This window comes from Epinephelus lanceolatus, chromosome 16 (assembly GCF_041903045.1).
Source record: "Epinephelus lanceolatus isolate andai-2023 chromosome 16, ASM4190304v1, whole genome shotgun sequence".
Lineage (NCBI taxonomy): Eukaryota > Metazoa > Chordata > Actinopteri > Perciformes > Serranidae > Epinephelus > Epinephelus lanceolatus.
In genome coordinates this window covers 13,910,229-13,936,130 of record NC_135749.1, presented here as the reverse complement: position 1 = coordinate 13,936,130, position 25,902 = coordinate 13,910,229, and the positions used below count along the sequence as shown (strand labels likewise).

At 40.3% G+C, this 25,902-nt stretch overlaps 3 protein-coding genes across 6 annotated transcripts; all 3 read left to right on the top strand.

The window, feature by feature from the left end:
- Positions 1-620: 620 nt before the first annotated feature.
- On the top strand, positions 621-11,190 carry fam133b (family with sequence similarity 133 member B). 4 transcript variants are annotated; one of them, XM_078176077.1, is made up of 11 exons: positions 621-778; positions 2,591-2,688; positions 3,687-3,765; positions 3,984-4,103; positions 4,191-4,223; positions 4,398-4,469; positions 8,095-8,193; positions 8,361-8,399; positions 8,565-8,657; positions 10,110-10,160; positions 10,444-11,190. In XM_078176077.1, the coding sequence occupies exons 1-11, from the start codon at positions 755-757 to the stop codon at positions 10,537-10,539; spliced, it is 804 nt and encodes a 267-aa protein (XP_078032203.1). In that variant the 5' UTR covers positions 621-754; the 3' UTR covers positions 10,540-11,190. The 4 variants fall into 4 exon arrangements, with proteins under 4 accessions (XP_078032203.1, XP_078032202.1, XP_033492021.2 ...); XM_078176076.1 differs by having other exon boundaries at positions 10,110-10,169; XM_033636130.2 differs by having other exon boundaries at positions 8,358-8,399.
- A 3,638-nt stretch (positions 11,191-14,828) lies between these two features.
- Positions 14,829-17,581, top strand: LOC117264144 (progranulin-like). Its single transcript, XM_033637977.2, has 6 exons — positions 14,829-14,984; positions 15,277-15,426; positions 15,538-15,831; positions 15,966-16,139; positions 16,801-16,944; positions 17,147-17,581. The coding sequence occupies exons 2-6, from the start codon at positions 15,277-15,279 to the stop codon at positions 17,273-17,275; spliced, it is 891 nt and encodes a 296-aa protein (XP_033493868.1). The 5' UTR covers positions 14,829-14,984; the 3' UTR covers positions 17,276-17,581.
- A 763-nt stretch (positions 17,582-18,344) lies between these two features.
- Positions 18,345-24,415, top strand: LOC117264143 (uncharacterized). The gene is made up of 7 exons (XM_033637976.2): positions 18,345-18,700; positions 20,699-20,812; positions 21,080-21,232; positions 21,394-21,519; positions 21,686-21,718; positions 23,304-23,459; positions 23,556-24,415. Exons 1-7 carry the CDS (start codon positions 18,511-18,513, stop codon positions 24,197-24,199), a joined length of 1,416 nt encoding a protein of 471 aa, XP_033493867.2. The 5' UTR covers positions 18,345-18,510; the 3' UTR covers positions 24,200-24,415.
- Positions 24,416-25,902: the final 1,487 nt, after the last annotated feature.

Below are 25,902 nucleotides of genomic sequence, written 5' to 3'. Positions count from 1 at the left end.
AGTCATTTGTAAGTGTGACTGACAAACTAATGAACTGTATGGGTATTCATATTTGGAATGAGGTAACATTAGAGGCAACACCATTGCTGTAGTAATTGTTATAAAACTTGCAGTCTGCCAGTCTTCCTTAATTAATGTGCTTCTACTTCATACCAGCACAAGAACATATATTTTTAAATAAATTAACATTTTTTTGTATAATTGAATTTGTGTTATGAGTCTTTTTCACTATAACTGAGCCAATTTCAGCACTAAAACACATACTGTAAAGGAGCCTGTTTTGATAGGGTGGAGGACTGAGTGTGGTATTTCTATGTATATCAGCACGTATTAGGTCAAAGAGAGTTAATGAGCAGATAAAACTGCAAAAGAAGCAATCAAAAAGAACCATATTGATACAAAACAGGCAGTGGGAAGACGAAGTGATTTATTTTCTAGCATTAAAAAAGAAAAAAAGCAGAAGTATTTATTTATATTTTATCACAATTTATTTTTTTTTATTTCATTAATAGGCTAATAGGCAGATTTTGTGTTCTCCAATGCTGAAACTAAACCTACACCCTTGCTGCATTATTAGTGTGACCTGTTGGTGGCGCTGATCCACCACTACGTTGTTTGCCAACCGCCAAACGACACCACGAAGAAGAGCCGTCTGCTACCATTAACAAAGTCTGATGTGGCTAGGTCAATGTTAGCAAGGTAGCACTAATGGTTGCCCTCTCTGTTGGATATTTTTCCCTATTACTAACTCAACATGGGCAAGAGAGACAATCGAGTGGTGAGTTCTGTTACTAAATATGTGTAAAATCGAGAAGCCAACGATACGCGGTTACATTTCGGTGCGGCAGCTAGGCTAAACACAATCAGCCTAGCGTTAGCGCAGCAGCTAGCATAGGCTAGTTAACGTTAATGTATGCTTTCGCTAGGTACTCTGATGTTGAGCAGAGACAGCGGTCCCTTAGAACATATATTAACATATTTGTGTTTAAAATATAACATAATATTTGTCATTTTAGGTTGCGTTTTCTCGGTTTGAGTCGTTTTTAGCTGACGTCAAAAGCCGAGTGTCAAGCTCGACCAGCGCTAACGCCACTGTCGTAAAGCTACGAATGCTAACGTTAGCTCATAACACACTGGGCAATGTCTCGACGTGGTGTTGTTGCGCAGTATTTTTCGGTGCATCTTGAGTTTACACACAGCATTGAAACACTGGCAGGGGGTTATTAAGCTAATGGCAGGGTTGGATAAAGGCTAGTCTGGTGTTTTGGGTGAGCTTTTTTCTAAAGCCCTGTAGCTGAAACACAGATTTTCCCAAACCACTGCTGAATGTGTCATCTGTATTTTCTGTTAATACGGGGAATAGAATTGCTTACTGACAGGTTTGGGGCAGGGCCGGAGAAAGTGGTTGTAATCGATCGGGACCCAGCCCTAACATAGGGGGAATTCATGTGCATGCTCCCTGGGGAGGATTGTGTTATCCATTTACTGCAGATAAATGCACTATTTGTCAGGTATTTATGATAATAGATTGCTGAAACACCTGTATATCGTTGGTAAAACATGATAGTTGTCTAGGAAAATCCTCCTGTAGAGCCTACCACTTATTTTCAACACAGTTGTCCTCCACTTGTCTCCATTATTATGAAACCATCAACCATTAAAATTGTCTGATGTGCCATAACATAGGTGGGGTAGGAATTTGGCCACAACAGCATTACTAATAGAAAAGTAATAGAAATTTTTGCTCCATTGATTGGCCCGTCCAGTCAGAGAGACTAAGGGCAAATAACACAAATTATGAGGTATTTTAGAAAGCTAAACGTTTCTGTGTTTTCGAGAAAACATTCAGGGCTGGAGCCCTTGAAGCCACCCCTTTGCTTCCCCCTCTGGTTTGGTTTGTCCACTAGCAAGTAGGGCTACAACGATTAGTCGACTAATCAATGACTAATCGACTATTAAAATAATCTGTGTCTATTTTAGTAGTCGACTAATTGGTTTGAGTCATTTTTCATAGAAAAGTACTATAAAAGTACCCCAAAATACTCTTATTGCAGCTTCTTACATTCAAATATTGGCAGCTTTACACACTCTCCCATGATGGTGAAATAAAACCCTTTGGTGTGAGTACAAAACAAGACATTAGATGACATAATTTGGGGGTTTGGGAGAGACAGACCGTCATTTTTCATCATTTTAACACATTTTTCGATTAAATGATTAGTCGACTAATCAAAGAAATAATCGACAGATTAGTTGACAATGAAACTAATCGTTAGTTGCAGCCCTACTAGCAAGGCCTACATCTAACAACTGTTGTAGTGTAGTACAACGCCCCTGCAATAAATCCTGTCTTCACTGAGGTTATAATGTCAATGTTCAATGAGTTTTTCCACAGACCCTTTTAAGAGAGGGGTTGTTTTCTTTCTTTTTTATGGTTATTTGGGGCATATATGTGTTGCTGTAAAACTGTATTGTAGTGTGCTGTTCAACAGCATAACTGTTTAATCGCAGCACCTTCTAAGCTTGCATCTGTATAATAATAACCTCCATTAAAAATATGTAAAATGCTTCCCTCTGTTTGGTCCCACAGGCTTATATTAACCCCATTGCTGCGGCACGAGCCAGGGGACCGGCAGCGAATGCTGGACCGACTATACAGGATTATTTAAGCAGACCTCGGCCAACATGGTGAGTAAAGGCCTGTCCTGACATAAATGAGACAGCATCTTTCTCACAGCTGCATTCCCCTGTCACTTCTCAGTATCATTTTGCTTCCATGTTGTTCATGTGAAAAAATAAATATAGCCTTTTAAGAAGCTTGTGCTGGGACGATGTGCAGTTTCCTAGTCCATGGTTCTCCCTAGAGACAGCCAGAATCAGCACTTGTCTTCCAGGCTTTGACAGATATAGAAAAGGTTTGATGTAATAACACTTCTCCCCATTGGCTCAGCATTAAATACTTAATGCTTAATGGGCCCTTAATGCACCCTTAGGTTTTCCTAAACGGATTTCAGTCAGTATACTTGTAATATCAGCATTATTCCAGGACGGGGCACTTTCACAACAGCTAAGGTGTCTTTTTTTCCATTGCCCCGATGCATTGATAATAAATTATGTAGTTTCCACTGTCAGCCACATCGTCTAACCCTTTCACTTGTGTATTTACATTTATTGGTCCCCCCATGAAACATTCAAAACCTTTCTTTTAGCAAGAAGTGCTGTCCATTAATAATTTTGCTTTCTGCAAGCAATGAGTTTCCCTATCTGAGCCTCGTAAAAAATGAACTCCAATCTTAGCCACAAGGGGGAACATTTAATTCATTATCTGCTATGCTCCACTGCCAGCATGCTGAGTTCCATTTGCAGCATTACACCGGGAGAAACATGTTTACAATACAATATTGAAAGGTAAAAGGGACGTAAAATACCCATGTCTGGTACCACAATGTTACTTAAAGGGCTGCAGTGAATTATATTTTATTATAACTGAAACTGAAAACAGAAGAATTTTGATTCATTAAACAAATGCAGCTGGAAATAAATTGGACCACTGAGTCATACATTGTTTACTGTTAATTTATGCTGATGAAAAGTGGAGGATAAGTTTAAACGCTCCATCAGAGGAATGTTAAAATAAGTTTTATATTTTATATTGTGTTACAACTGATTTATTGTGTCTTCATCAGGGAAGAGCTCAAGGAGCAGCTAGAGAAGAAGAAGAAGGGCTCTCGAGCCCTGGCTGACTTTGAGGATAAAATGAACGTGGTATGTTTGTGTTAAGTACGCTGACATTTCGCCCTGTTAATAGTCACCATCTTTTCTTCACATTATTTTCAATCCTGGTTATGAGTGTCAAGAGTAAATAGTCCTGTAATGGCAGTCTTTTAACTGCACTTCAAACAATTCTTCATATTTGAATAAAGGTGTAGCTTCATATGGGGATCAATTAGCTGTATAATAGACAACGACTATTGTTTTTTCAGAAATGGAGGAAAGAACTGGCAAAAAACCGAGAGAAGTTGCTAGGCGGAAGTGACAAAGACAAAGAGCGAGACAAAAAGACAATGGACAAGGAAAAAGAGGAGAAGAAAGAGAAAAAAGAGGTATGGTATCTCTCCTTTGTCACACATTTGAATTCTCTCACTCTCAAACCATCACTTACTGATTTTGGCCTTTTCATTGATGTTTAGAAAAAGAAGAAAGAGAAGAAGAAATCCAACAGGGTGAGGAGAGACCTCCAGTATTTTCATGGCCAGCTGTGCCACAGTACTGACACACACACACACTCACACACTGCCTGCCTGTACTCTGAGATGGTCTCTTATTGTGTTCCAACTTCAAAACAAGCGAATAACCTTAAGTCTAATGAACCCTGCTTTCATTGTGTTTTGGTCAAGCATTCTTCATCTTCCTCCTCCTCATCGAGTTCTGATTCCTCCAGCAGTTCCTCCTCAGAATCTGAAGACCTGGTAAGTCAATACAGACTTCAGCATGTGATACTAGATATTGCCAACCACTGAACGCAGAAAACATTTTGAAACATTTCCTTGTAGATCCTGCTGTGCTGGATGACACTGATTTGCTGATTGCTTGTGGTTATAGGTGAATTCTAGGAATAGCTTCCTGTGTTCTAATAACAAGCAGTGGTGGAGCTGGTGATTCAAATCCAGTTCACTTTTTGTCAGTTCAGTATAACAACTCCTCACTGTCTGCTGGCTGTCCGTTTTGTGTGTGCGTGCTGAAAAAAATCCAGTGTTCATACACACCCCTGGCTCTGTAAATGTTAAACAAGCTAACACTTTCGAGTTGTGTTGTGCACAGGACAGGGGAAAGGCCATGGATATATGAGGAGAAAGGCAGTGGGAGTGAGGGATGGTAAAATGGAGCTTCTGAAGGAGCACTGGTGGGAGGGGTGTATTTGTTTGGGTGTTGAGTTCAAATATCAACAGCATTCCTCCAGAATTGCAGACTCCACCTTTTAAAGGAATACGTCACCCCCCAAATGACCATTTGTATATCTAATAACTCACCGTTTCAGGGTTTTCCCTGGCTTAGAAAGGGGCTTTGGTGGTGATGTCAGCGGTGCGCACTTTGCATTTGCATTTACAGGTCATGCAAATGTATTAAGCGATGCCATATCTTCTCTATTAGACGAGAGAGGTCCAAATAATACAGTACATTAGGGCTGGGCGATATGACCAAAATCTCATATCCCGATATAGGTCATTTCATATCCCAATAACGATACATATCACAATATAGCACATTTTAATCCAATGAATAAAAAGTTGTTTCACAGCGGTTATGTTCTAAAGCACAAACACGGCCACACACCCATACACCTCCGCTCCGTCTCTGCTCTTTCTCAGCGCTGCGGGGCTGAGCCCTCAGTGTATGCAGCGCAGCAGAGACAGGCAGCGATGGAGTTATATAAACTCGTTATGTTACTGTAAGTAGCACCTCAGGACCAAAACATGATCTCGCTTGTCACCAGGCTGGCAGTGAATGCACCAGCACCTGCGTTCTGAGCTGACGCGAAGCGTGGGGCTCAACACGTTACTTTGATCTTTGATGAATCAAAGAACTCGATAATTATTGGTCTAACGTCGCATCACCAGGCTCTCGTTATTGGTCCAAACCATGGTGATTGAACTATGAGTGGTTGCACTTAGATTTGATTTTTTTTTTGTTTTGTTTTGTTTTTTTTCCCTCTCTGCTTCCACACCCCTCTTTGGCAGAGGGGATTTTCCATTGGCAGAGGGCTAAAACGGCTTTGGCAGCCACCAAAATATTTTCTATGTAGGGAAAACCCAGCCTTTGTTAAGTTAGATGGGTGATGAAAGCTTTTCTCTTGCATGCCTTCATGGTAAACGAAGAATCCAAAAATGGAAAATCTTGTTGATCAATTGAAATCAGAGGAGACAACAGCAAAATTATATTAAAACATGCATTTATAAACGCTCACACAACTAATGCAGAATAATCCAAGTCTCATGTATCCAGACGCATGCACAGCAGGGGCGATTGCTCTGAGACAACAAGGGAGGCTGAACCTCCCCTAAAATTGCATGGAAGAAATGGTCAAATATGCACTATTGAATTTACATTAAAATAAGAATTTACATTGCATTAAACCTGCGCTAGGATGCGTTTAACATCATGACTACGACGTTCAAACGTCAGCTGTTTATCACCAGTTTTTAAAAACGACCTCCCTGTCATACATTCTCGTGTCAGCACAGTGGACGCGGAACCTCCAAGCGTTCATGCAGCAAAGCGAGACGGTCGTTGGATAAATGCGACAAAATCGTCACTTCCAGGGAGGCTCAGCTTCCCTGGGACCTAATGGAGCGGTGGGCGGGAGAGGATGTTCGGTGTTTGCATGATGATTGGAGGAATAGTCTAAAAGGCTGAACCCCTTTGTGATTGACAGTGCTTTGGAAATACACACCGACATCGTCGCATTTCGAGCTCAGTCCCATGCCGATATTTGCGAGTGGAGTCTTCTGACAGAGTGCCGTCCGGAGTTCCTTATTTCCTTAAGTGATATAGCTCATTTTCACCGTTTTAGACACAGTTCAGGTGTTTAAACCCATCTGAAAATCTTTGAGGTGTGTTTTACTGTGGTTCTATGGCATGAGTGTGGTTGAAAAACGGCTTCAATTAAATGTTCCTTTTATAAGTTACTACCTCGCTACAATATGACAAATTTTATGATGTAAACTTAATGTGAGCTTCCCCTGTTTGAAAGACCAGCAGCTGCCACTGATGCACAGTAGAGGGCTGCATTGGGACCCGGCGGGACCCAACGCAAATATTGCGGGAGCGGGCGGTTTGGACTTTGCTGCGGGCGGGAACGGCCGGCTAAAAAAAATACTGCGGGATCTTGGTGCACATGCATAGGCGTTTCCACTCTATATTTATTCATAAATGGACATATATGCCCTGAACCAGCTTTCATACCAATTTGCCACTTGCGCCACCTGTCTGTCTGTCAGCTCCATCTGTCATGAGACAAACATGAAAGAAGACGTGCAGTTTATTGTGTTTCACCGGCGACGAGCTGTCATTACACGCGACAGTTACGCACGGCTGCACGCTCTTTATAACTCACTGTGAACCTATGTTGCATAATAAAGATTTGCCCCCTCGTAATTTTTAACCGCCCCCTCAGTAACTTCATCCTGGCGCCAGGCTTGTCTTAACCTTAATCACTGCGTGATTATATAAAGGTAGAAAAATAAATAAATACAGAGGAGGAGAATAGAATATGAAACAGCCTTTATTTCATTAAAAACTAAATGGAAACAACGAAATAGGAGCGCTATTCCTGACCAGTGTGTCAGAAGACATGCAGGCCAGGGAAACGAAACAAACAACCCCACGGATCTCTTTATTAATAGCCTATAAAATGACGTGTTTTCTCCTGCGGGACGGGAGAAGACACAAAATCATCGATCTCTATTATTGTGCGGGCATAAATTCTCAGAGTTTTGCGGGTGCGGGCGGGAGTGTAATACACATGTTGCGGTTGCGGGCGGTAATGGTCAGAAATTCAGCGGGAGCGGGCAGGAGCGGGTTTAAGAAAACAGTCCTGCGCAGGGCTCTAATGCACAGTACTTCCCAAACACATTGCATTACATTGTGGTCAGCGCTTTCAAACAGGGACTGAAAGTGAAACCTGTGCTTTCACTTTCAGTCCCTGTCAGAAAGGGTTGACGGTTTTTAGTGAGTTTGTAAAGGACGTTTTTATATAGTTTTGCTGTTCATCTGTGACTTCTATTTTATCAAAAATGTTCGCCATTTTTGGATTCTAAATTCATCAGAGGCATGTAAGAAGAACAACATTTTCTTTACGAATTCACTGTAGCACGGGGTGAGTAGTTGATAGTGGTCATTTTGGGTGGGTGACGTATTGCTTTAACAGCTGATCAGAAGTAGATTAGATTTTATATGGTTAAAACTGATCAATTTAAAGAAGGCTGTGATCTGTTTCCTGAGCAGTCCACTGTCTCGACTCAACAACTCCTTAAAGTTGTCTCGCACACATTACAGGACTACACTGTTTGATTGAATTTGTATTTGTGTACACAGGATGAAAAGAAGAGCGTGAAGAAAAAGCGGAAGAGAAAGAAGTCATCGGCCAGGAGAGCATCAGACAGCTCAGAGGAAGAATCTGATGCTGAGAGCAAGGTTTTACTTTTTCTTTTTTTAACAGTACAGTTGGTTTACCTTGTTTCAGTACACGTCAATAGAATCAGGTTCTGGTGTTGAAAATGTGCAGTCAAACAGTTGTCCTACAATGATGTCAAGTTTTTTTTTATGTAAATGTTTAATCTAAATGCTTTCTTCCCAAGAAGAAAAAGAAAAGAATCAAGGAAGAAGGGGACAAAGAAAAGGTAATTTTCTGTTTGATGGTGTTGATTTTGTTGATCTTTTGTTGAGTCATATTTCCACATATATTAGCTTTTTTAATTTGCATTTCTTCTCCCAGTTTGAGTCTAAACCTTTTGAGTCCAGGTGTTACAAAGCACTCAAACCTGTGATGTAAATCTGTCTGTCAGGATGACAAAAGCCGTAAAAGAAAAAGGAAGACCGAGCGAAGTTATAGAGACTCATCATCAGAGTCCTCTGCCGAATCTGAGGGGGAAGACGTAGTAAGTATTATTCTTGTGTGTTCGTAGATGGGCAGTGAACTTCTAATTAAACTATCTAAGTAAAAGCTCTGAAAACATTGATGTAACACATTTCTTTCACGCTTTTATAGCTGTTATGTGACAATTTTCCTCACTACAAGTTAAGTATGCCACTAGTCCCGCTTGCAACGAGTAAACCAGACATGAGAAAATTCCACCCACTCCCAAAAGTCCTTTCACCTCCTGTCTCTTGTGTTCCTCTTCTTAAACTCTTTGTTCCCTTTTTAATTCAAACGAAATCCTATTAACTATCTCAGAAAGTAGTCTTTTGCTACTGACACCAAAAACTGCCAGTGTAAAATGTTTTGCAGCTTTCAACAGATTTTGCCATTTTTATCCTTTTAAATATTTAGTTAAAGAGAACATTACACATTTCGTAGTCTAGTTTTAGTCAACAAGACACCTTATATTTCAGCCTTGTTTAGTCATAAATAAAAACTGAACATTATAGTGTACTAGTGTAGTGAACATGTTTCATTGTAAGCATCTGATGAGACTGTTTAATCAGACTCGCTGTTGATTTTGTGTCCTGTCTGTGCTGTTCTACACTAGGCATGCATCTGAGTTGAACCCATTCATATGAGACTGTGGTCACAGATAAACCTCATGGTTGTCACTGTCACAAGAGACACGCATCTGCAGTTTAATTCTGTCACCCTAACTGCTGAACCATACACAGTGGAAGTACAGTTACATTACACAATTGCCAAATAACGTTGAGTTTCAGTTCTCCCTGTACGCGCTCGTACTCACTCTTTCATTCGTCCAGGTGTGCAAGCTCTATGTCACGCTTCATTAGGAGTTTGATAGATTCTATTACAATTAAAACTCCTATTTACCCAAGACTGGCCATGTTTGACCTTTATTCGGCATGTATCAGGTTTGGTGTATTACAGGTTAAGCCAGATTGACAGCCACAGTGTTCAGTGGAAGTTCAGAAGTGCAACTCATGTGAGGCAAACTGCACGTAGCACTATAGAGTCAAGAGTCTGACTAAGGCGTCTTTTTGTCCTTGATAATAAGATTTCAAACTCTGTTTAATTTTTTTTTTCACCAGTTTTTAATATCAATTTTGTCTCATCTTATTTGAATAATAGATTGCTGATGATTTTGTCCCATGTTTTGTGACTGACATGAACCCATACTAGTGTGGGCAAAATTCAGCCAAACCTAAAGTGAAAGAAAAATTATTGTTAATTAGGCCTGTTCAACAGCTAAGAAAGAAACATTTTGGCTCAGACACCAAAGACTTTACGAGTTTGGTTTGGTATAGAATTATTTTGTAATCCCAAATGCTGTTGCAGATGCTCTTAGAAACTCCATAATTGTGAAACAATATTGCTGCATGAAGAGGGCTGTTTAGAATTGGGACTTTCCATTTTCAGTGTCTCATTTCAACCTTTCCTCCCATAGGCTGAAGCCAAGAAGAAAAAGAGAAGTAGCGAGGAAAAGGAGAAAATCACAGTGAGAAATTTATTTATCTTATTTCTATAGAAACACTGTACAAATACAAATTTGGTTTGATCTAGTGCAAAGACTACAGCAAAGACTATTATCAGCAATGTATGAATTAAGTGAGTAGCTAAGATGTTTCGCACAGGTGTACATGAAGTGCAGAAAGTCACCAATATATAAACCTTATATTTGTAGCTACACTTTATAACAAAACCGTATTGTTATCCAACTGTGGAATGGATGCTTAGTTCAAGAGAGGAGATGTGAAATGTCAAATGTTTTACATCCACAGGACAAATCCAAGAAGAAGAGAAAAAAGAAGCACAAGAAACACGGCAGAAAAAAGAAAAAGAAGGCGGCATCTCAGTCAGACTCGGAGTTTGACTAACAACCGTAGCTGTACGGTTCTCTCTTCCTCCTGACAGTTCACAGTAGTGTTATTTTTGCCTCTGACCTCTGAAAAACTTCTCCTATCCAGCTTTGGTCATCACGCTTGAACAAGAGACTTACAGACTTGTAATGCTGGGGTTCTGTGAGTTAAGTGAATTGAGGGCGGCACCCATCCCTCTAAGTGGCAACTACCGGTACATATCTTCCGTTTTTATTGTCGGTTTGTTTTTCCACCATGCTTTTTGTAGATAATTTTCTTTTTGAGTTACGCTCAACAACGGGACTGAAGTGAATTCCTTTATAATTATTTTCCCCCCCTCATCTTGGAGATGTCAGTGTGACTGGCGTTCGCTTTCACCTTCAGTATGCTGGCCCTCTCGGAGTTGCTCGATCTCTGCTTCACACCCGACATCTTGCGTTTCTAGTTGCTAGATGAGGCTGTCATGCTAGTGCCTGCGTCGTGCATGTAGACCCCGATGACCTGATGTCTCGCCAGCCTCATATTGAAGTTGGACTTATGATACGAAATGTGAGCTGCACAGTCGACATTTATACAAGGGATAAATTGTACTGTTAAATTAATTGTTACACTGCAGTGTAAATGTAAAAACAATGGGAATTCATTAATAAAGTATTGTTTTAGCCTTTATCGCTGTTACTTAGATACGCCCTTTATTGTGAGTGTATTGATTTTGGTGTGTGGGTGGGTGGGTGTGTGTGTGTGTGTGTGTGTGTGTGTGTGTGTGTCCATCCCCACAGATGACACATGGATGTGGTCCATTAACTGTCACCCACTGGTTTTGCTTTTATGGTTATCCGGTCCACTTTTTTTTATTACAAACATTTGCTGGTTTTGCATTGTGTCACTTCCTTAAAACCAAGTGCGGTCTGCAGTACTGTAACGGACAGCAAAAACCTCAGTGAAAACCTCAGTACTGCTTCTGCTATAGTCTACAACGTACAGTCATTACAATATCAAACAATAAAAAAACCTTTTTATATGTATATCACTTTCCAAAAACAAGTTTACAAAGTGCTCCACCGACATAAAAACCGAAAAACACAGTGCATTTACAAATTGGAATACGTTTAATGCAGCCAAGAAAAAGAAACGAAGATAAAAGATGATGAAAACCAACTAATTTAAAACCATTTAATAAAAATAAGTAAATCTTAAAAGAGCCAGCTGCCTTGTTTAATGGCTTCATCATAACCAGCTTTATTACCAAGAAGTGGGGATGCTGCGAAAATGTAAATAAAAGCAGAACGTGGTGACCTGCAAATCATTTGTGACCTATATTTAATTGAATGCAGTACAAAGACAACATACACAATGTTCAGTAAGACTGGGACCGAAGCAACAACATATTGAGAAAGCTGTGGAAAGCTCAAAAAACACCTGTTTGGATCATTCCACAGGTTAATCGGTAACAGGTGAGAGTGTTATGACTGGGTATGGGAGGTGGATCCTTGAAAGGCTGAGTTTACAAACAAGGATGGTGAGAGGTTCACCACTTTATGAAAAACTACTCGGGCAAATAGGCCAAGAGTTAAAGAACAGTATTTCTTAACACTATTGCATGGAATTAACGGATTTCACCGTCTACAATCCATAATATCAACAAAAGTTTCAGAGAAAACCAACACTAAATGCTGTGACCTTTGATCCCTTAGATTGCAGTGCATTAAAAATCATGATATTACTTAATGGGCTCAGGAACACAGTTGGTCACTGCATCTACAAATGCCAGTTTAGACTCTGCCATGTTAAGTGAAAGCCATGTAACAACAACATCCCAACACCGCCAGCTTCTCTGGCCCTGAGCTCATCTGACAAAGACTAATACAAAGTGAAAAAGTGTGCTGTGGTCTGATAAGTCCACATTTCAAATTGTTTGGAAATCATGGAGGTCATGTCCTCACGGTAAAAGAACCATCCAGACTGTTACCAGCGCAAAGTTCAAGTCAGCATGATGGTATGGAGGTGTGTTAGTGCCCATGATATGGCTAGCTAGCACATGTGTGAATACTCCGTTAACGCTGAAAGGTACATACAGGTTTTGAAGCAACATACAGTGTTGGAAAAAAGTTTTCGGGCACCCCATGCATTTGTGAAATATTGCATTAAGAATCACTCTTAGGTCTTCAAGTGCAATTTCTTTTAGTACAGTCACAGCCAAAATACTAAATAAATCCTAAAAAAGCCATTAAAAACTTAAAATTGATTGGTTCCATAAAAATACATAAGAAATTTTGAGTATTGGGTCATTTTGGTACCAGTGATGAAGGTCGTTCTTTCTATTAAAAGACAATTTTTGTTGCCAAGCCTCGTGTCTACATAAAGCCAGCACATTTGAAAGTTCTTCAGACACAAAAATGGCTAAAACAAGGAACCTAACGCAGGAAACACGCCTGAAGATAAAGATTCTCAGCCAGGAAGGGTACAGTTGCCGCCAGATAGCCAGGAAGTGCAGATGCAGTCCTTCAGCAGTTGGATACACTCTGCAGAAATACAGACGAACCAACAGCTTGGAAGACAAACCAAGATCTGGGCGTCCAAGGGTTTCTTCAGCAAGAAATGACCGCATCCTGATCCGCATGTGCAGGCAAAACCGCCGAGTGACATCACAGGAGCTTCAGCAGCAGTGGTCAAACCAAACTGGTGTCCAGTGTTCCACCCGCACTGTACGTGGCCGACTTTTAGATCATGGCTTAAGGTCCTACAAGGCTATCAAGAAGCCCCTGATCAATGAGAGACAGAGGTTAGCCCGGTGTCGTTGGGCCCAGGCACACAAGAACTGGATAGCCAGGAATTGGAGGAAGATTTTGTGGTCAGATGAGTCCAGTTTCCAGCTTTATCTTCCTCCTACTAATGTGAGGGGACGCAGAAGGCCAGGCGAAGCATTATCTCCAGCATGTACAGTACCTACTGTCAAGCATGATGGAGGCAGTATCATGGTTTGGGGATGCATTAGTGCTGCTGGTGTTGGTCATCTCACTGTCTGTGATGGCACATTGAACTCTACCAAGTATTGTACCATTCTCGAAACCCACATGCTCCCTTCTGCGCGTGCACTGTTCCGTCGAGGTAAAAACTGGATGTTTCAACAAGATAATGCCCCTTGCCACACGTCCAAGGCCAGTAGAACTTGGCTGCAGGAGCACAGTATCCAGGTCTTAGAGTGGCCAGCTCAATCCCCGGACATGAGCCCCATTGAAAATCTGTGGTGGATTATCAAAAGGTCTGTTTCAAAGCATAAACCAAAGAATTTAGAAGAATTAAAAGCAGTAATTCAAGAAGAATGGGACAAGATTACCCCTCAACAGTGTGAAAGGCTCGTGGGGAACATGCCAGCCAGGATTAGAGCTCTACTACGTGCCAATGGCAGGACTACTAAATATTAATTTGATGATGTGATGGTTTATTTATTTTTTGTTCAGTTTTGAACACATTCTCTGTTATTTGTTGACTTTGATACCGACAATGTTGAGAACTGACATATTGAAACGGTCAAGAATTTAGTTTTGTTAGTTTTTCTTGTAAACAATAAACAAAAAAATATAATTTGTATTTGTTTGTATCTGTCTAATGCAGCCACACCTTTTGAAACACAAAAAAGATTTTTCCACAAATATTTCATGATAATATTTGAGATTGTGTAAAATTTTAAGGGTGTCCGAAAACTTTTTTCCACCACTGTATGCTGCCATTCAAGGACGTCCCTTCTTATTTGAGCAAGAGAATGCCAAGCCACACTCCGCATGTGTGGCTTCATAGGAAAAAATGCAGGTACTAGACTGGCCTGCCTGCAGTCCAAACCTGTCTCCCATTGAACATGTATGACAAAAAATATGATAATGGAGACCAACAATAAGTCATGCCCTGTTACCTTAAATTCTAAAAGACAAGTTTGTTTTGTAGCATGTTTTGTAAAATTGCATCTGAAAAGTAACTAAAAATATAGAACAGTAAAGAGTACAGTATGTATTGGAGTAGAGGAAGAAAGTAGAAAATGGAACAGGAAGTACATTTACTTTAAAATGTACTTGCATACAGTACTAAAGTTAATTTACTGAGTTATACATTTTCAGTGCACTTCCTCCTTTTAAAAAAATCCAGTCCCTGTAGTGTAACTATTTTTTATGAGGCTTTACAGGCAGGTCTTGTGATTGAAACAAATTCACAGTATCAAAGGTTAATGTGAGCTTGTAAAGTCTTCCCTGAGTTTTGTGTACGTTTGCAGCCTCGCACAATGATTGCTCAAACCTTGCTTGTAAAATCCAAGCTGCTCACAGAGCACAGGGGGTGTGATAAACAGTTTAGCCCTCAGATTTTGTTCAGTGGGAGTGTCTGGCTCGCTATATAAACAGCGGTGCATCCGGGGTTCAGTTAAGGGGAAGTGTGAGACGTATGACAGGAAGCTGCTGAATCACTTGCAGAAGGTAAGTTATGAAAAGAACTATGAATGTTTATCAGACATATAACTGTCAGTGAAGTACTTAATAAGCAGTCACAATGTCTATTTACTGTTTTATCACTGTTTTGTGTGGTTGGGTGAAAGGAAAACACTCATAATGAAAGTGAAAGTTACAGAAAATGAACAGAAATAGAAGTTTCATTAAAAGTCACAGAATCTGGCTTGTGAACTTAAGACAGGATTTTTTTAATTGAATGTCACATATTGTATCACATTTGATCGATTTAAATAACTGTTATAAATACTCTCCTCTGTAGATGTTGAGGCTAACTCTGTGGTTGTTCGTGGGAGTGTTTGTGTGGGAGCTTGCGTCTTGCTCCATCACATGTCCCGACGGGAATGTCTGTTCTGATTCTGCCACCTGCTGTATGACTGAGCATGGGTATAGCTGCTGTCCATATCCAAATGTAAGTCACTTGTCAACACATAAAGTATCTTGACTAACATTTTGGTCTTAGAAAATGATGCAAATATTCCTCCCTAAATTTCTATGTGTCTGCCTCCGCCTGTGTTTTCAGGCTGTGTGTTGCTCTGACTTGGCCCATTGCTGCCCTTCAGGGTATCGTTGTAACCAGCTTACCCAGATGTGTGAGAGGGAGCCATGGATGAGCATACCCATGGTAAAGAAGGTGGCGGCAGAGGAACCAAGCACTCCTGTTCTACCTGCATTTCCCCATCAGGAGCCAGAAAACAATGTGCCAGACCAACAAAAGAGCTCAGTTGTCTATTGCGACAGCTATACCTATTGTCCCGATGGCACTACCTGCTGCAGATACCCAACAGGTGCCTGGTGGTGTTGCGGGTACTCTCCTGTGAGTCGACCTTTATACCCTTGTGCAATAAGACACAACTGTAATGATATATTTTTGTCTACTATGGCATGGCAAGTCAAAGCTTGCCACTCAGATCTTTGACGATAAATAAACTAACTTGTTGTAACCTGTAGGGCAGGTGTTGTCGAGATGGCTACCACTGTTGTCCTGCCGGCTTCGACTGTGACTACACTTACCTGCACTGTGTGAGGCAAGGCCTGAGATATCCTTTCACCCCCAGACACAGTCCCGCTTCAGTCCCTGCCTCTGTCATTTCAACACCACAGGACAAGGGCAGCTTGCAAGAGGTAGGACCTATCACAGTAAATGTGCCTCTCTAAATGTGGTGTATAAATCCTAGGGTTAGTTATGTGAATGATCATCCAGTCACACAAAGTTAAAGGCCCTGAAGACCTTTTCACTCAATCAGCTTCTTACTAAAAGCGATGGGGTCCTACGTGAACACTTTTAGTTTGATAGCTTTTTGCATTTCAGTTTGCATACCTGCTTTATTTCACTGGTATGAAGTGGGTGGGACTTAGATACTGTTTGTTGTTTATCAGAGGAGGGGGGTTTATCTTTATTCTCTCTGGAGCTACAGACAGTTTTCCTTGAGTTTTCCCGCCTCATAATAACGTACAGTCTCTTAGTTGGAAAAAAGACGATCCATCTGTGCACCAATCAGGATTTAGCATCAGCTGAATCAAAATGTGATGATAATAACGGGTTTGTTTGCTTATGTTGGCACTAGGCAGGCTACTGTCAAATCTGAATAGTCTTAATAAAAATATTCAAGTGTGGTTTTCCACAGGCCAGTGGCCAAAAATCTATTACTGAAGGTTTCACTGTGATTGTTGCTTAGTTTGTCATTATCTTATATGAAAATAAACATGTACTAATTACAGAATATTTAGTAACTACTTGCCAGGGGATAATGGATAATGGTCAGTTTGTGTTGACCTTTTGCAGACACCAATGACAGCTCTGACAGAAGCCAGTGGGGGCAACGCTAAGGCTGGAGTCATTCGCTGTGACTCCAAGTTTTTCTGCGCAGGAGGGAAAACTTGCTGCAAAGGAACCACAGGCCAGTGGAGCTGCTGTCCTTACCCACTGGTATGGATTGTGCATGAAAGTTTAAACCGTCATGAAGTAATGGTGCAGTGATCGAAAGGCAAACAATTTGAGTGCTTAGACAAACCAAGAATATTGAGAATTTAATGCAGAGAACAATGAAATGCTCCTCATAATCCTTTACTGCAGTGATTTACAAGTTAATACTGTATTTTTTCTAACATCAACACCTTTTCTGATTCAGGGCAAGTGTTGTGTGGATGGTCTGCACTGCTGTGAGTATGGATATAACTGCGACCCCACCTCCCTGTCATGCAGAAGATGGTACTCGCAGATCCCCTCAGGAGCACGAGAACCCGCCAACACAGACTAAGGAGGACACGCTGTTTGAATTTGTGCACTGTGACAGCTTTGCTATAATTTTGATACACACCTCAGATCAAATCTAACAATGCAACATCATTAGACCTAGATGACGGTTTAATGAGTGACTAATCTGCTTACAACTTTAAAAGATCATTTCTCTTATCCATGTTGAATTACATTTTATACTGTATGCTGCATTGGTGGTTAAAAAGGATGGGATGTAAACATTAATTTTAAGACACCAGCTAAGCAAGAGCTCACGCAAACGTTTTTATCAGTTGCAATGTGTTCAATCTAAGCATTTTCAACTTCATGCCTCTCTCCTTTTTAATGAAACGTAAAAAGAGAACACTCACAAACATATGAACTTTTTAAAAAAAAAATTTTTAAAAAAAACATGCAATGTGAATGAATCATTTTTCTGCTTTGTTCATGCTTTCTGAACTTAAAGAGGAACTACACCCATTTTCAAAATTCAGAAAGGTTATTCCTGTGGTCCAAAAATATTAGTAAACACAAACAACAATCTCCCAAATCCAAAAAACTAGAGTAAGTTTGTGATGTCATAGGGTATAAAGTCAGAAGCTGCTCCGTAGACAATGAATCAGAAAAGATGTTATAGATGACACTGAGCGCACCCAGAGGAATGCTCTGAGTATATGGGTACATTTTCTGTTTCAACAATCAAAACACTACAATAGATAGAGCTCATTTGGGTATAACAAAGAAAACAAACATTTGGTGGGTTCATAAAATCAGGCTTCATTCAAGTTCAAGTGCACAATCAAGTGCAGCTCCAGACTTTACTCCCTATGACATCACAAGTTTGAGACTTACGTCTCTGATTTATGGCTTTGAGAGAGAGAGGGTAGCTTATGTTCTTAGATATTGAGTGAACTTTCCTAGGCCATGAAAATAACTAACTTTAACTAATCTTAATTTAAGTGCTGTTTCCCTTTAATGTGTCATTGGGTGAAAGACAACTCACCTGTGTTTCCCTGAATTTTATATTAATATTATTCTTATTATTCTTACTATTATTTATTATCATCATTATTATTCTCATTATTATTATTATTGTTTTTATTATTATAAAACAGCACACTTTGATGCTCATCAAAGGGCTTTTACTTTGAAATGCATAAACGGAAACGCAGACTTTTATTTTGACTGGCTAACTTCCTTGGTTCCCATGTGTATGTTTTCGGGCGGAGGCGTAACATAAGTGCAAATGGTGGAGAGATGGGTCAAATCGAGGAGCTAAAAGTGTTTGTCTCCGAGCGGCTACATGCTGCCGCCTCTGACATTTTAGGTGCTATTGAAAAGACAATAACGGATTACGAGGAGCGGGCTTCCCGTCTGAAGGAGGAAAACGACCGCCACCGCTCTCTGTTGGACATCATCCTCAAAGCCAAGACACCGCGTACAGAAGGTTGGTGCTTCCAAACGAGAAAGAAAATGTAGTTTTAAATCCAAAATCCTTGAATTGATCGGAGTCCGTTTTAGGTGAATGTCCTCTTTTCACCCTGATAGTAATAAAACTAAAAATTATGTCCTGGAGCTGTTAACGTTCATACGATTCAAACAATGTGGCAATTAAGCCGGCTACGTTATAACTTTTAGCTAACTGTAGCTAGGTAGCTTTGCGAGTATTTGTTAAGTCAGTTGCTTAGTAAAATAAGTATGTATAACGATAATACACGTATTGGGTGTAAAGTTTATGTGTAATCGTCGGTATGCGATTTCGGACGCAGCATTTATTTAGCTAACGTTAACTGTAGCTTGCTAGCTTTTCCGATCATTAGATAACGTTAGTTAACGTTACACACTTCCTGGCAACACCGAAGACACTAACATATTGCTAATTCTGTGGGTTTTGCTTTAACTAATATCGTATCGTATATTGTTGGATGATGTTGTGGTGTTTGTCACTCTCACTGCGAGCGCAAGCTAGCATCACCATCTACAGTTTACGTCGCCATTTTTTTTTTGTTTCTAGGATAGCGAAGGTACGACCCGCCCTACTTAACTCCGATTGGCTAATACTCGTTGGCTTCGTTGGTTGGATTGGTTGGGATAGCGGAAGTGTGACAGAATAAGCCAATCAGGGGCAGAATAGGGCCTCGTCAATCACAGAACAGTAGGGCGGGACCAGCCGGAATACTTGTGAGGAAAATATTAATGCCAGCTGTTTTAATTACAGGCCAGTAGAAAAACAACTGCATAATAGCCAGGAGTGGTATTAAGAATTGGAATATGCCACAACAACACATCACTGAAAATAGAACCATTGTAAAGTTAGTTAACATATTTTTAAGAATGAATTTGACTGTAAAATGGCAAATAATCTCTCTCTCTTGTGGTTCGCCATGGCAACACCTTTTATACTGTGCATTTGTGTGATCAAATAGAAATTGTGAGCTCATTACCTGCAGGTGTTACTAATAACACTAACGATGGCTCTTTGCCATTCAGGTGCTCCAGTGAGAGTGGCAGTGAGCAAGCATGCAGGATACAAGGATCCTGAAATCAAAGCATGCAAAATGGAATTCAGCCATCATTCATTTGATGATTCACACCTGTGTTGTTACTACTGCAACATGTCAAAACGTCTTCCATGAAAAAGGCTTATACAGTGTGCAGTTTTTAGAAGGCCTAGTTGCAGACAAATACATGCATCAAACAAAGACTCAAAAAATCTGTAATTTTCACGCTGCTTACTCTCATTATCGAGTTATTCTTTGCACCTATTGCCTAATTGCTTATGTGTCAGTGAAAAGACACAATAGACTGATAGCGCAGTTGCAAAATATCATATTGACGTGATGCTTCCTACCATTTGGGCTATGTAAAACCCTGTAGATATAGATTCATGCCACTCCTGCCAGATTTAATGATCGACACAGAATATGTCACTGAGGAAACATCTCACCAGTCAGCTCTGGTGTAAATAATTGAATTAATGATGGCTGAATTCTATTTAGATGTTTCGGTGTGAGAGTCCCGATATTGTACATGCTGGCTCGTGTCATGACTTGAATAGAGCAGTGTAATCGTTAATGTCATGTGTAACATCCACACCTTTTCTCACTGTGAGAAGTCAAGATGTCTGCTGTGAAAAAGATCTATTGACCTGTTTTTAAAAAATGCGTTATTCCCCTAATTTTCATGAATAATGTCACCTCATTGCCATCGTGTGGCATTGAGGGCATCTGCCAGCTGCCAATAACAACTTGACATGTTGTGACCATGGTGTCATATCATAGGCAATCTGTTCATTAGCTCTCTGATGTCAGAACCAGCGTTGGCACTTGCCAGATTTCCTGTTATTTCTGTTTTCCTCAACACCATCATCTTCACAAGAAAATGACAACTTTTATTTAATACAACGTAACACTTTTTTCTTATGTTCTTCTTTTTTTCTCTGCAGCACGTCAAGCCTCCAAAAGTACCCATGCTGCCGCCAGCTCAGGTGCATCAGATTCAAGTCCAAGGCCTGAGAAACCCAAGTCCAGGACCAGAGCATCGCACTTCCATTCCAGGGGTAGGACTAAGTCTGACAATAAATTCTCACAAAAAGGTCATTCATTACATTGTGAAAACATGATATAACTGTTAGTTACAGCTTGCTTTTCCATTAATGACACAACACTAATTATTTGCTCACACTGTTGTTTGTGTTATTCCAGGGAAGTAGGCATTTCAGTCATTTTCACAAGGCCTTTGTCGAAGTGTCTCATAACTAATAATTCTATTAAATACCATATTGTTCTGTAAAATTACTTAATTAGATCGTGTTTTTGTTTCCCAGACTGGCAGTGGGCCTTCACTTCACGCACCGACTTTATAAAGTTTGCAGCCATTGGCGACTGTCCCTACTGCTTGAGGAGAATTCAAGCCACTGAGACACATTTGATAAAGAAACATTATCTAAATGCTGTCCATTTTAATGAGGACGGCACTGGTAAGTTTTATTAACATGGAAATCTAAATATGATGATACTTGTTACTCAAGCAGTTCTCAAGTTTACTAGCTAATGAAGATGTGCTTAAACAAAGTTCTTTTAAGTGTCCTGTCATTTTAGGTGTTGCTTGTAGTAAGTAGGCTTTTTGTTCTCTTTGCAGAAAAATTTGTCATACCATGTACATGCGAAGACTTGATTCAGGGCAGAAGTCACTGGCACTGCCCATACTGCACAAAGATCATCAATCGGAGATGTAACTTTGAGATACACATATCTAAACAACACGGTATGTACGATGTCTTGGAATACTCAGGGTGTTATTTGAGCATTCCTTTGTTTTGTTGTAAAAGCATAACCGCTGTGTAGCAGTGCCATCACCAGTAATACTGGTGATATTGTTGTTTTCTCTGACCAGAAGTCATTACTGACTACAGTGTCTTTTTACTTCACAGGCTCTAAAATACTGCAGCAAAGCCAAGACACAGGTTAGTTTACAATGTATGACCCACAGTTGTTTACAAATGCTTAATTATCGGAATGAGGTTGCTGTAATTTATTCATAATATGCAGTGTTAAATTTTACACTGTCGCTCCAAGTGGCAAGCTGTAATGCACTATGCAGATGGGCTACCGGCCCAGAGTGGTAAAAAAAATAAATCCATAACACAACAATGGCTTCTTTGCATATGATGTCATACATCAGTGTGCTGTCCTGATGGAGGGCAGGCAACTAAAGACCAGGACTATCAACACTGCACATTGCCAATGATCTTTGCTGTTTACGGCTGTTCCAATCGATCAAACTGGGGAAAAATAAAGGCCACATTAAGTCTCAAATAGTAGGATGTAGAGGGGAGACGTAAAAAAACAAACTGAGAAACAGCAGCAGATGTGAATCAGAAACCCATCTTCAGCCTGGAGGAGTGGAGTCAACTAACCTCAAACATTAACATTAAAGCATCGAGTTAAACATGCCTCAAGTTTGATGCATGACAGCTCCTCTGCGTTTTTAGCCACAATCCAGATTTTTACTAAGGCCGTTGACCTAGTGGGTAGAAAGTAGTAGCTCAAGTTAGCTAACGTTAGCTAGGAACATTAGCCTGACAGCAGTGCATCCACGTACAGAGTTGAAATATAAAAGACAGTCATACTCTAGTTATACTAGACACTTTCCTTTTTAGCCAAAAAACAAGTTGGCGGTTGTTTCAGTCATGGTTCAATAGAGTCCAATAGACTGTTGTGTGTTTTCATCGCCCTGCCAAGTAGCGTTAATAATGTTAGGAGGTCTAAAGGATGAGGTCATTTTTAAAGACAATCTGGGCAAATTGGTCAAGTTGTATGGATAACATCCAGTACTCAATTTTCAGACAATACCTGCTCCCTGCAGGTTCATCCAAACCCTTCTGTGTGGTCACATTCCTTTATTCCCATTGTATAGTATATGGATTTATCACTTCCTGCCCTCCATCTGAATTCTGTGCATCATAATAGTTACGTGCTAGAGATATAAGTGTTCTGCTGGTAACCAAATCATTGCGTAATGTTTTGTTATGATGCCCCCCACCCCCATCAATGGCTGCACGACACCTAAGCCCTCTGGAGGAAAACACTCTTGAATATGTTGATTACAAAAACAGATTAAAGATTCACTGAGCAAGTGTGTTATTTACTCTGAAAAACACCGGGACATAAGATAATCATACATCATAATAAAAGGTTCTTTCCTTTTTGACTGTACCCTCTGTAACTCAAAGCACAGTGTTCTTGCCACAAGTGTGCTGAGTTTGCTCAAAACTGCTGTGAAAAGTGTTGTTTTGTAGCGGAGAACAAATCTTTTGTATGTGTGAAGGAATAAAATCAGTGTGAATTAGTCAACCCTTTAAAAAAAAACAAGTGTATTTTTCAGTTAACCAAAAGTGTGCTGTGTTGATAGGCAGTAGGGGTGGTACAGCCACTGATTTACAGTCACTGAGGCTTATAAATAAATAGTTTGATTGAGTATTGACTGCAAAAACCAGATATTTGGCAGTATTAATGGAATGTAATTCATTTCTCTGTCCTCCCCAATAGAGGTCAATCAGCCCTCTGTCTCTGCCTTTGAGGAGGAGGTACCCCTGAGTCCTGAAACCTGGAGCCAGCAGTTCAGCAGTCTGAACCAGGAGACCCACCAGGCCTCACTGCTGCTTCAAGTCAAACAAGAGGAAGAACAGGGAATGTGTAGACAAGGTCTGGTGGAAGAGTTTGGCATGCATAACTTTACTTTGAGTACATGTACAAACTTGTGTGACAAACAACTGAATGTGTTTTTTCCTTTATCCGTAGTGAGTCATGCTGAGTGGCAGAACTCTGTGCAAGTGGAGATTGAAGGCAAGCAAACGCTGAAAGGCAACAGTCAAATGAGTCTGGAGGTAGATCACGCCCAAGAACCATTATACAACATCGTCTGCGTGGACACTTGTATTCAAGATGTCAGTGAAATCAACAGTGTGCAAAGCAGCGAGGAACATCATCTTCCTAATTCTTCAAATCAACCTCTGGAAACACAGCCTTACAGTGGAGCTGGTGGAATACAGCAGCCAGCTGAGGACTCTCAGCACACGACACCTGGCTCTAGTTTAAAGAGGAAAAAGCATGTGAAAAAATCTTCACCCTCTCTGAGTAAGAAATCAACACAACCATCTGTCAGTCAGAATCCCCCAGGTCCTTATCGTTGTAAAGCATGTGGAGAGACTTTCCATAACATGTACACACTGAGGGGACACACGGTATCACACATAGTGGATGAAACCTGTATTTGTGGAATCTGTGGAAAACATTTAGAGACCACAGACAGTTTGTTCCAGCACCTTCAGTTCCACGCAAAGAGATACAAATGTGGTATATGTGGCAAACAATTTTCTAGTAGCTTCCGTCTGATACAACATAAGAGATTTCATAGACTGAAGGGTGTAAATGTCACGTCATAGTCTCAAAAACTACACGAGCGGATTCCTACAGACGTCCTAAATGAATCGAAAAGGGCTGTGATTATTGTTTCCTGATGGACTATGTGGGAGATACCACTCCAGTTGTGTACATATGGGAGGAGGAATACTTCAGCCCCAGTGGTTGTTGGTGTTAATTGTATATCATTGTATTCATATGCAATTTTGTAGACTTGAATTAATAAAATTTAAACTGTCTTCTGTGTGTACTTTTAAATAAACCACCAGTTTGGGAGTGAGACCTAACTTAGATTCAAGTTCAGGTTTGTGACTGTAACAAATGATAACCACCACAAAATGCAATTATTGGTGTCCCACAGAGGTGTGGACTCAAGTCAAACATTTGTTAAAACGACATTACCTTTGGTAATGAGTGCATTATGACTTGTAAAGGACTTGACTTGGGACTTTTCTGTCTTGACTTTGGACTTGACTCAGGACTCACCTGACCTAACTTGGGGCTTGAGTGCAAAGTGCAAAGTTTGATGACTTTAGATTTGACTTGAGCTTTTCGACTTGAAAATACATGTCTTCCTCAGTGGCCAAAGATTAAAAAGTTTGGGGGTAAAAATGTGCCATGAAGCAATTTATTTCCAATCATTTACTAAATCAAATAACAACACTATTCATTCCCAGCAGGTTAACACTTAATTTCCCAGATCCACTTTATCTGAACCAATTGGACAGCATCCTGTTAAGTTGCAGGGCAGAACCATGAAAAACTAACGTAACATACTGAGCACCAGTTGGAGAAATGATACCAAAGATAATTTAGATCCTGTCCAAAAAACAAATTGTATGCAAAACATGCGGTTTGGAAATTACAGGTGGAGACACAACTACAAATTTGTTGAACAAATACAAATTCTAAAAAGCATTTGTGATTTTTGTTAAATTTTGTAAAGAGTGCATTATGATTGTAAAGGACTTGGGACTTTTCACTCTTGACTTTGGACTTGACTCGGGACTCACCTGACTTAACTTGGAGCTTGAGTGCAAAGTGCAAAATTTAAGATTCGACTTTTTTGCCTTTTGACTAAAAAATACACGTTATCTTCCTCCATGCTCAAAGATGAAAAAGTATGGGGGAAAATGTGCCATAAATCCATTGTCTACATTTTGCAAAGAGTGCATTGTGACTTGTGAAGGACTTGACACTCAAAGTTTAGGACTTGGGACTCGCCTGACTTAACATGGGGCTTGAGTGCAAAGACTTGACTTGCTTGTGACTTGCAAAACATTGACTTGATCCCACCTGTGGACTGTCCCCTTGTATTTGTGTTGACACTACAAGTTGTCAATGGGCTGGTATGACGTCACTAATATAATTAATTTTAAGATTGCAGTCAAAAGGTAAAGGGTTATTTGTGATATAGCCTACTGTACTATTATTAAGGGAATCGGTTTTCTGTGTGATACCTTGAAGGACAATTGCACTGTAAGTTATGGGAAGTAAACGTATCATAAAGTGATTGCAGTGAAGTAGGACATGGTGAGGGGTTAAATGTCAAGAAAAAAAGTTGGGAATTTCGGGACTTGCCATTATTCCTGCTGACTGGACTGTCCCTCCAGTCAGTCAGTGTGTATGAGCTAGTGTTAGTGTTTGCAGGGCTCATGCTATGACTGCTGTATTTTGGTCCCAACGTTCCCGTCTTGTCATTTCTGTCCCATGATGCGGTGAGTGT

Excerpts from the sequence above, each read along its gene's own strand:
- fam133b (XM_078176075.1), top strand. The coding sequence starts at position 755 with ATGGGCAAGAGAGACAATCGAGTG. Across the intron at positions 2,689-3,686 it reads AGCAGACCTCGGCCAACATG|GGAAGAGCTCAAGGAGCAGC; the intron begins GTGAGTAAAGGC and ends TGTCTTCATCAG. Across the intron at positions 10,170-10,443 it reads AGAAAATCACAGTGAGAAAT|GACAAATCCAAGAAGAAGAG; the intron begins TTATTTATCTTA and ends TTACATCCACAG.
- LOC117264144 (XM_033637977.2), top strand. The coding sequence starts at position 15,277 with ATGTTGAGGCTAACTCTGTGGTTGTTCGTGGGAGTGTTTGTGTGGGAG. Across the intron at positions 15,832-15,965 it reads GGTGTTGCGGGTACTCTCCT|GGCAGGTGTTGTCGAGATGG; the intron begins GTGAGTCGACCT and ends TGTAACCTGTAG. Across the intron at positions 16,945-17,146 it reads GCTGCTGTCCTTACCCACTG|GGCAAGTGTTGTGTGGATGG; the intron begins GTATGGATTGTG and ends TTTCTGATTCAG.
- LOC117264143 (XM_033637976.2), top strand. The coding sequence starts at position 18,511 with ATGGGTCAAATCGAGGAGCTAAAAGTGTTTGTCTCCGAGCGGCTACAT. Across the intron at positions 20,813-21,079 it reads ATCGCACTTCCATTCCAGGG|ACTGGCAGTGGGCCTTCACT; the intron begins GTAGGACTAAGT and ends TTTGTTTCCCAG. Across the intron at positions 21,520-21,685 it reads ACACATATCTAAACAACACG|GCTCTAAAATACTGCAGCAA; the intron begins GTATGTACGATG and ends TTTACTTCACAG.